This window comes from Bos indicus, chromosome 28, assembly GCF_029378745.1.
Source record: "Bos indicus isolate NIAB-ARS_2022 breed Sahiwal x Tharparkar chromosome 28, NIAB-ARS_B.indTharparkar_mat_pri_1.0, whole genome shotgun sequence".
In the NCBI taxonomy this organism is placed as follows: Eukaryota; Metazoa; Chordata; class Mammalia; order Artiodactyla; family Bovidae; genus Bos; species Bos indicus.
Window position 1 is genome coordinate 7,531,081 of NC_091787.1, and position 9,641 is coordinate 7,540,721.

Below are 9,641 nucleotides of genomic sequence, written 5' to 3' on the forward strand. Positions count from 1 at the left end.
TCCCACCTCACCACCCCCCACCCCCATTTCTAGAACCCCAGATGATGAAGTAGGCAAATCTGTATTCCATTCATTGTGCCTCTGCCCTTGGTCTGTGACAGAGGAAAGGCGTGTCCTCACCGTTCCCTATGAAGAAAAGGCAAGCAAATAAGGGTGACTCAGTACTTCCAGTGGCCTACACACGACTGAACATTTTTCTGAATGATTCCACGTATACACTTTGGAATCAGGAAGAGAAACATTCTAGTCTTCACTAACCAAATAAAACCATCTATAAATCATACGTAAAACAAGTTTGAGTAACGGGGGGACTTAAAAAGTCTAGGAATTAAAAGGAGCTCCATGTTTTCCCTTCAATTTTTTCCCAGCTTTGGGGAATAAACAAAGACATCTGCCACATCAAGGGGTCAGATTGGTGTTTTTTAAAAAAAACTGGAAACAATGCAATCATCACAGTTTACTTTGGGAGGCGCTTTTCAAATTATAAAAATGACTTCTGCAAGCTGCACTATTTTCAGTTTCACTGAAAATAAAATTTAGCACCTTTAAGAAGACTAATAGTTTAGCAGTTCTTTTAAGCTTATTAAATGGAACATCACAGTGTGTATTATAATCTAGAAATAACTTATTAAGGATACTGTTTCTTTAAAATGCCCTTAAATAGGCTAATTAAAAATTCATTAAAATGCATGGACTTCTGAAGTTACTGGGCCACCTCTAACTATGCATTAACTGTTGCTGTTTAATTTAAAACATATAGTAAGTCTATGTGTACCTGATCTTAAACACTGTAGTAAGTTTCACAAGTTCCTTTTGTAGAGAAGTCTGCCAAGCCATTAATCAATACGAGTAAAAGCTGCAAACATCTAGGAAATTTCTTACTATGTGATAGTAGACAGGAGTTTGTTAAAAATATCTTTATCTCGGTGCTTTCCACCTTTTATCTCCATTTATAAATTTAAGTTTCAGAGCATCACACATGGCTTTGGCTCGTGACTTTATTCTAAAGCTTTCCAAAAGGTAGGCTTTTTTCTTTCTCTTTTGTCTGCAGTGAATTTTCTCTGGCCCAACATCGCTGTTTTCTTCCACTGCTTTCCAGTGAGCAACTCCGTGTCTTGACAGTCTTTTCAATGTCATCACTATCTTCTCTTTCCAATCTACTATTGCAGAATGGCAGGCTGAACTGCAAGTTGAAAAGTAAATAAGTGCTCTTCTGGCTGTACTTTGTTCAGCTCTTCTCTTTATCTGCTTCCCTATCCAGTTGCCCTTTCCCCAGTCCCTAGCACTTTCTTCCGCCTTCCATCAGTTGCCTTTTTGTTCCATGTCTTTTATCTCCTCCCTTTCTCCTGCTGGTTCAGTCAAACCCCAACCCCAAACCCACACATCCTCTGGTCACATTGCCACTGGTGATTAAAACAAGAGCCACTCTAAGCTTAAACAATTAAAAAAGGCCTCAGAAAATGTTCAGTGCTCCCAATTTTATTTTTATTTAATGCTAAAAGTTAAAGAAAAAAAAAAGTACTGTAAATCTGACAAATGACAGAATGCAGGTGATATTTCCATAGCGTGATTTTAAAATAATGTTGATATCTGAGATTACACTCACTTTAGTTGACATGAGTTTCATCATATATAGAAAAAGTATCACCTTCAACTTAAAAAAAAAAGTAAAGGTTAAAAGGTGGCACACTTTTAAAATACTTGGTGGCCAAGGAAAGGTATCTAGTAATAAAGTTGTAAACCATGTGTACGTTCTTATAACTTTTAATGTGAGGCCACATGAAAGACAGTACATCTGTTAAATTCTATAAATTGTTAAAGCAAAAAAGGGGAAAGCTTCAACACCCCATCCCCTAATATTCTGAGTATTAAAAGCACAGCTGAAATATTAGGATTTGAAATCTGATACTGCCCATGTACAGTAAGTAGCTTTCTGACATCTTTATCCAGCTGTGGAGAATCTCTGCACTGTCCTCAGTACAACAAAGAATCAAACCCATGTCCCAGTGCTAACTTTTTAACTTCAGAAAATGCCAGAGAAATAACCCAGACCAACACTTTTCCAGCTGCAAGCCTTCTATAAGGCCACCCAAGGGCCAGTCGGACTCTTATTTTTTAATAGGAGTAAACTCAACATGCAGCCCTTTAAAGCTGTTTAAATTCTCCCTCTTGAACACCAGCACAGAGAAACCATAGGTTGTCTTTTCCACAGCTGGAGAGACTTATTCAAAACAGCAGGATGGTTCTTTATTAATCTTTTGGAAAGCTTATCTGTATAAAGATTGCAAAACATACAGATAGCTACCACAAATTAGGTCAAATGACTGATCAACTTGTAACGTCTATGAGGTCAAACTCCAGTTTATAGTAAAGTGCCTAGATACACATTTATACAACAGACCATAATAAATTGAATTCTTTACAAATGTCTTTATGGGCATGTAAAATCGACTGTGTTTCTGCATGTGTGCATTTACATAAGAGAAACCAGTCTGATCTGAGTCATAGATATTCCAATTTTTAAAAAAAAGTGTAACAACAAACTGGTTAATCATGCAAGTCTGTTTGTAATATAACAATGACCGGTAACATGAATTTGCACAGCATTAATAATAGGTGCACTCATTAAAAACACCATGAAAAAAATACTGTATTTGGTGCAGTATCTGATTTTCAAGTGTTAATAACTCGACCATTAAAAAATATTTGAGCAATTTAAAAAAGAAAGACAAAAACACAACTGAAAAAGTTAATCCAAAGTGGGTAACAATCTGTATTTTCAAAGTAAAAGCTCGGTTGTGAACCATACACACAAGTTGTAGACCTCGAAGCCATGATTCAGCCTAATTATAGGGCCAAGTTACAAACACCTGAACATAAAAGGATTTAAAGTAGTGTAGTGTTCCTGTCAATGTTAGATCATAACAGCACAAAAGAAAAACCAGTATCACTGTGAGACAACTATTTCTAATAACTGATGATTTATTGGTTTAAAAAAATCATTTTACTGATGCAAAATAGTGATCAAAAGAAATTAGTTTACAAAAGGCTTCTAAAAATAGTTTGAGAGGTGGGGCCTGTCTATCATGTAAAACTGTTTCTTTAATTTTTGCTAGTTTATCATTTTTGTCCAGAAGAACAGTATTATTCACTTGGTATTTCAAACGCACGTGAGAAAGAAATGACAGGTTTCCTCCACCACATCTGGGCTGTCACCGATGTGCCCACGGGCGGTCCTGGCAGCACCTCCACTGTTACTGTCATTGTGCCATCCTGTATTTAGCACTCACTAGGGACAGGGTGTAGGTGATCACATCAACAGCAACAGCGCTACGGGTAAACGATAAAACAACAAAACACCAAACGGAAACGAGACCAATCCCACAATCTCCAGTTCACCTGGACTGTAACTTCTTTTCAATTCTTTTCAAAGGAAACGACCACAGCAACGACAGACAGAGCTCCAGGGGGTTTCAAAAGATCAAGTGGCGCTGCAGAGCCAGGCTCCATGCAAAGATGGCAGTGCCATCTTGTCCCCACCAACAACCGTTATCACTGTCTTGAGTCACTGGATTGTGTATTATGTAACCAACTAGCATGCAGCATTGTCATCTTACAACTGATCACATGGGCAGTGAACAGTGGTCAACTCTGCCTTAAAAAAAAAAATCACCCCCCCCCCAAAGTAAACCCCCCACACAGTCCTGAAAATCTCTCAGCAGCAACTCTCAGGCAGTCATCAATAACCTAACAACTGAACTTTAAGAACAAAATCGAGAAAGATTCACAATCGATTTCCTGTTACTCTAAAAGGGCAATGTTTGGGGGGAACTTGGTGACATTTCTCAGTGGCATGCCCACTTCACAACACTGCCCCTTTCCTCATTTCCTTTCCTTCTCCACCAGTTGGCCTCCAGCCTGAGAAAGGGGCCAGCAGTAAAGAATAACAGACAGTAAGGCAATCTTACAATGTCAGAAAATGTATTTGGCTTTTTTTTTTCTTTTTAAAATAAGTGCATACAAATACAGCTAGAAGCGTTTCTGCTTTGCCAAGTGCTCTAAAAAAGCAGCGCAAGTCACAGCCTACATTGAACGGTAACTGTCACCAGAATAAAGCACAAAGATATGCTAATAACGTTAACAAAAGAAGAAAATGCTTTTATAAGTACATACCTTTTGTCGTCAAAAAAAAAAATAGAAACACATGTATTCAAAAAAATCAAAATTATACAGCCATGTTTATGAAGTCTACATTTCCCTTGTCTTGGATATATATATATGTGGAGATATATATACAATTCAAGCAGTTTTAGTTAAGATTAATCATTGGGTTTTTCTGAAACCGGAAAGTCACGAGTCTCTCTCTTTTTTCACTTTCACATCTCCAGCAAGGATGGTTGCAATCTCCCCTTGCATGAAGGCCCAGGGGACATTGGAGCCCACAAGAGGGCATTTTTCCCCACTGGGACAATAGACCTCTCCACTAGCTCCCTGCTGTTTGATGCTTTGTCTGGAGCAGGGGAAGCAGAACTTGTGCGAAGGAACAGAAGGGCACTGCACAAAGTGGGTGTCCTCCAGCCGCTCATGGCAGAGGGTGCAGCACAGTGGGGCGCTGGCGGCCAGAGAGGAGTCCGGGAGGCTGGCGGGGTGCACTGGCTCCAGTCCTCCGGCACTGCCTGCCCCCTGGCCCCCCACCTCTCGGGGGCCCAGCCTTCTTTGGTTCATAGAGGACGGAGAGGGTGGACTGCTGCTGTTCCGTCTGGTGGTGGAGTGCACCTGGTTGGCATCTTTCGAGGCATGACTGCCCCCTGCATTGTCTGCTACTAAAATCAGGGCTGCCATGGGGGACTGGCCGTTCTGGGCCGCTTCAGGCGGTGTGGTCCGGTTGGAATGAGGTGAGGCAGTGGGTGGTGGTGGCGACACAAAAGAGGATGTAGGAGTAATGGGGATCTTGAGCCCTTCTGTGGATGTAGACAGCCACGGCTGGGCCTCTCCATTGATCTTAGGAGGCCCAACTTCACCTTCTGGCTCAGGAGAAGGCTTCCTTTTCCTTGCTGTTCTTGCAACTGGAAGAACAAAGACAGAAAAGAGGAAAAAAAGAAATAAATGAACGTGCACTAAAAAGGATCTTTCTTTCACTAACACACAACACAACCCTCTGAAGAATTTCTATTCTCCAAAAGCTCGTACAGAAAAACCAAGTTTCAAGAGCACGTGCAACTTAAACCACTTAAGACTGAGAAGGCTCTGAGGCAGTCTAGCAGTTAAAAAAAAAAACAAAAACGCACGGAAAAAGGCACGGACAGCACTGCCTGTTTTTCCGCACGCCTGCAAGTACCCAGGCTGCCCTGTGCACATGAGTTAACGCCCCCCACCCCCCACCCCCCCTCAGGTTAAAAGGTGATTGGTGCCCTCATGCTCGCATCCAGGAATGTGCTGGGAAAGGAAAGCCCTGTGTCGCTGCCTATCGGTCCATCTGACTCATCTCTGTTATGCTGCTTCAGCAGAGGAACACGTTGCCACTAAGCACTGGTTCCGCCTAGAGCAGATCAGGAAGTTGGATGTTTGCTATTTCTGGGCCGGGGGAGAACGGCCAATAGGAAGAGCACCCCCTCCTCGGCTCTCAGGCCCCGCTTCGCCCCTAGACCCCCTCACTCCACAGCCGCCCCTACCTGCTTTAGACCCGTTGGCCCCGTTGGCCTCGAAACCCAACAACCTGCCTGCAGTCAGGGCCGGCTCCTTCTTAAACTTGCTCTCGAAGGGCGCCGAGTGGCCGTGCTGGTGCAGCGCCAGCAGCGTGTCTCGCACGGTCTTGGGCCGGTTGACCCAGTCCTGCTCGCCCGGCCCGCGGCCTTTGCCTGCGCCCTCGCTGCCCAGCTCGGCCGCCCCGGCCGCGGTGGACAAGCTGTCGGCCGGGCCGCGATGCGAGGCCGCCGGCGGCTGCTTCTCCTTGGCCGCCGCCTCGCGCTGCTCGTGCTCCGCGGCCGCGCTACTCGACACGGACGCCGGCCGCTTGTGGGCGCCCATCTCGGCGGGCTGCGCCGAGCCCAGGCCAGCGGCCGCGGCCCCGGACACGGCGGCCAGCGAGGCGGCCGCACGGCCGCCCAGGCCGAGCGCGGCGGGCAGCGGTGTGGCCGAGCCGTTCATGAGCGGCACCAGGGTGGGCGGCACGGCGTGGCCGCGCCGCGGGTTCGGGCTCTGGCGGTTCAGCTCCGGCGGCTCCTCCAGCTTGGAGAAACCGTTGGGCACCAGGATGCCGTTCACAGGCGGCGGCTGCGGTGTTGGCGGCTGGGCCAGGGCGGCGGCCGGGCGGCTGCCGCCGAAGTCGGAGCCCAGGCGCGGGGGCCGCTCGGCTGCGGCGGCCGCCAGAGGGTAGCGCTCCAAGGCCTGAGGAGCGCGCGGGGCGGCCTCGGGGCCGCCGTGGCCGAGCTGCTGCTGCTGCTGCAGGAGAAGGTCCTTGGCCGAGAGCGGCGGCGGCTTAGCGGCGGCCGGGGCCGCGGCGCCGGGCGGGGAGCGGCCCTCCGGGAAGCAGCCGTGCGCCCGCTTGAGCTGCCGCGCCGTCTCGATGACGAACTCGACGCGGTCGGCGCCCTCGTAGTTGACGCAGCCGCGGCACACGGGCTCGGTGAAGTCCCAGATCATGGCCCAGGGCATGCGGGGCAGGTCACACAGGTAGCATGACTGCCGCCTGGACGCGGCGGCCACCGCCACAGCCGCGGCCATGTCCGAGGAGCCCGCGGCGCCGGAGGAGGAGGAGGAGGCGGAGGAGGAGGGGGCGCCGCCGCTACCCGCCGGCACCACGCGCGCCCTCCTCCCCCCCCAACCCCGCGTCTCCCCCACCAGCGGCGGCGGCGGCCGCAGAGGCGGCGGCGGCGGCGGCAAAGTCCGCGAAGGCTCGGCGCCCGCGCAGCGCCCCCGGTGCACGAGGGGCGGCGGGCGCGGGGCGAGGGGCTGCAGCCGCGGCAGCACGTCCCCCCGGCCGGCGCGGGCTCGGGCGGACGGCGGGGCGGCGCGGCGCGGCGGGCGCGGCGGCGGCGGCGGGGTCTCGGCTGGAGCCGCGGCTGGCCTCCAGACCGGGGCGAAGACGGGCCGCGCGGACGCGGAGGAGCGCAGCAGGTCGCGGCGGCAGCTGGCGCGGAGTGCGGGGCGGGGGGCGGGGAGGTTGGGGGGGCGGGGGGCGGGGGGCGGCCGCCGGGGCAGGCTCAGCCCGAGCGGCGGGGCATGCCGCGCCGGGGCGGCGGCGGCGGCGGCCGGGCGGCGCGGAGCTCGGACGCGGCGCGGACCCCGGGTCGCTCCGCTGCTCTCTCACAGCTCCTGGCGTCGCCGCTCTCCAGCGCCCGCGTCAGCGCCCAGCCCGCCTCAGCTCCGCCGCCGCCGTCGCTGCTGCTGCTGCCGCCGCGGCCGCTCCACTTCTACAGACTTGATTCTTCGACAGCCTCGCAAGGCGCCTGCGCGGGCCCCCTCCCCTTGCGCGCGCGCCCGCCCTCCCCCGCGCCCTCCCTCTCCCCCCTCCGCAGAACGGGCGCTGCTGGGAGAGCCGGCTCCTCTGCTCCCGCCCTCCCGTCCGCGCCGCGGCCTGTGTCCCCGACGTGAACGCGTGGCTGGCGCAGCTTGTTTCCCTCCACCCGCTCCGCTACCTCGACCACTCGGGCCGAGTTTCCTCCCCTTCAGGTCCGTTTAGACCAAACCGTGTAAAACTCGTGTTTTGAAAAGCAAGGCTACTTTGTAACTTGGTTCTGTCCGTTTTTAAACATCTTTTAAGGAGCTTTATTTGAACTCTTCGGCAAGTGCTTTTACACTCGCATGTGTTTTGGGGAGGACACAGGCGCCGCCGGTCCCCTGAAGTTTTACTAAAAAGGGCGTGCTCTCAGGCCTAGGATCGAGTCCACCCGCCGCTTCCCGGACCCCTTCCGGGAGGGAGCAGCAGCGCCGCGCGATGCACGCCGCTCTGCCTCCCGGCCGGCCCGCGCTACCGCGCGGGGGTCCCGGCCGCCTGGCGCAGGTTCGCGCGGCAGCCGCGTGACGTGGGCGCGGGGCCGCGGGCCGCGTGCGCCGCCGCCGCCGAGTGCGCACGCTCCGCGCAGACGTGACTCGGCGCCGCTGGCACTGGCGGCTCCATTGAACGAATGCACATTCCAGGGATCCGGGGTCAGCGGCCAGAGAGGCCGCGTCACCGCGCAGGCTCCGCCCCCCCACCCGCCGGCGACTCTAGGCCTCCAAGCCCTGTCCACGGGGCCAAACTTGGACTCCAGGTGGCGCGGAGCACGGGCATGAGCGGCGGCGGGGTCCGCGCGCGCTTGGGGGTGAGCGGCTGGCTGGCTCGCGGGTCGCATGGACCCGGCAGATCTCGGCTATTCCCGGCCCCGCGGTGCGGGCAGGGGCGACCTCGAGCCCACCACACGGTCCAGGCTGGGCTTAAGTGGGTGCAAACCCGCCTGGCGCGAAGGCGACATGTGGGTGCAGAGCCAGCCAGTCTCGCCGCGTTCTGCCACCGTTGGCAGCCACAGGCTGTGCCCAGACTGAATTGAGCACTTGAGTTTCACACTTTTATCGGGAGGAGGAGCTGGCGTGTGTTATGGTAAATCACTTTTGGCTGGTCGTTAGTCTTTCTGACTAATAGACGCGGGCTTAGTCACTCTCAGTTGGGACCTTTACACTTCAGCTCTGGAAGGGCGGCCTCCTGTGCTTCCTTTGTTGGAAAACAGGCCCACCTCTCTCCCTGAGACTGGAATGAGCTGGTTAAGTGTGGGAAGAACAGGGTACTAATTATATTATCTTCCCTACAACTGGATTGGTAGGTGGAGAGAGAGAAAAAAATCCTGCTGACGTTTCTCTCTAGTTGTTGCTATTGAAAATGCCAGGTTGCCTCAAAGGATTAACCACAGGGAAGAGGAAAAACACCCTTAGAGAAACAGTGGAGGGAGCTGCTTAAAGCACATGAGAAAACCTGTTCAAAAATGGCACAAAAAATGTAATGCCAGACCTAAATGTTTTGTGCAGGCAAAGCCTGAAATGTCTTGTGGGGATTTCCAGAGAAGGCGCGCCTCCCTAAAGGTCTCCCCATCTGCTCCCGGATCTTGCCCTGCAAATACAATCCTGCTCACCCTTTCTTAGCTGGGAGAATAGGACCCCGATCCCCAGCAACTGGTGCCAGTGGGTTTGGCCACACCTGGTCCCTGCTATCATGCACCGCTTTCAGGACCTGTCATTCTCCTAGGAGACCCAGAGCCTCTCCTAGCATGTAACTTAAGCCACTAGGCCACTAACCAAAGGGAATGAGACCCAGGCTCTGTGCTGTAGAGAGATGAGCCATCTCAGTACCCCCAAGAAGTGGCCTCAGTAAGCTGGGATGGAAATATTAAAACAACTCGGGGTTACAGCCACGGCCTAATTTTACTCATTTACCTGCGAGCAGGCAGGCACTGTAATACCCTCGTGGGACAGCCTGTCGCTCTATCCCAAAATAGAAACACTGAGCTCCAAATTCTGCCTTGAGGGGTACTAAGTCCGGGTTTTTATGGAACAGAGCTTTTCTTCTCCAAATGAAGAGCATTTCCTTTTTATTTTACACTACCAGTTTAGTGTTGAAACTTCAAGTTGTTGTAACTTCCCTAACGAAATGCCCAGTGGAAGATGGAAAG

The 9,641-nt window shown here is 52.3% G+C and overlaps 1 protein-coding gene across 2 annotated transcripts; it reads right to left on the reverse strand.

Annotated features, from left to right (window-relative positions):
• Positions 1–1,463: 1,463 nt before the first annotated feature.
• On the reverse strand, positions 1,464–7,021 carry IRF2BP2 (interferon regulatory factor 2 binding protein 2). Of its 2 annotated transcripts, none has more exons than XM_019953924.2 (2): positions 5,721–7,021; positions 1,464–5,066 (listed from the first exon to the last, which is right to left on the reverse strand). In XM_019953924.2, the coding sequence occupies exons 1-2, from the start codon at positions 6,721–6,723 to the stop codon at positions 4,351–4,353; spliced, it is 1,719 nt and encodes a 572-aa protein (XP_019809483.2). In that variant the 5' UTR covers positions 6,724–7,021; the 3' UTR covers positions 1,464–4,350. The 2 variants fall into 2 exon arrangements, with proteins under 2 accessions (XP_019809483.2, XP_019809482.2); XM_019953923.2 differs by having other exon boundaries at positions 5,673–7,021.
• Between the last annotated feature and the right edge of the window lie 2,620 nt (positions 7,022–9,641).

Coding starts and splice junctions, on each gene's coding strand:
- IRF2BP2 (XM_019953923.2), bottom strand. CDS start 6,723: ATGGCCGCGGCTGTGGCGGTGGCCGCCGCGTCCAGGCGGCAGTCATGC. Junction 5,067..5,672: donor GGCCAACGGGTCTAAAGCAG/GTAGGGGCGGCT, acceptor TTGTTCTTCCAG/TTGCAAGAACAGCAAGGAAA.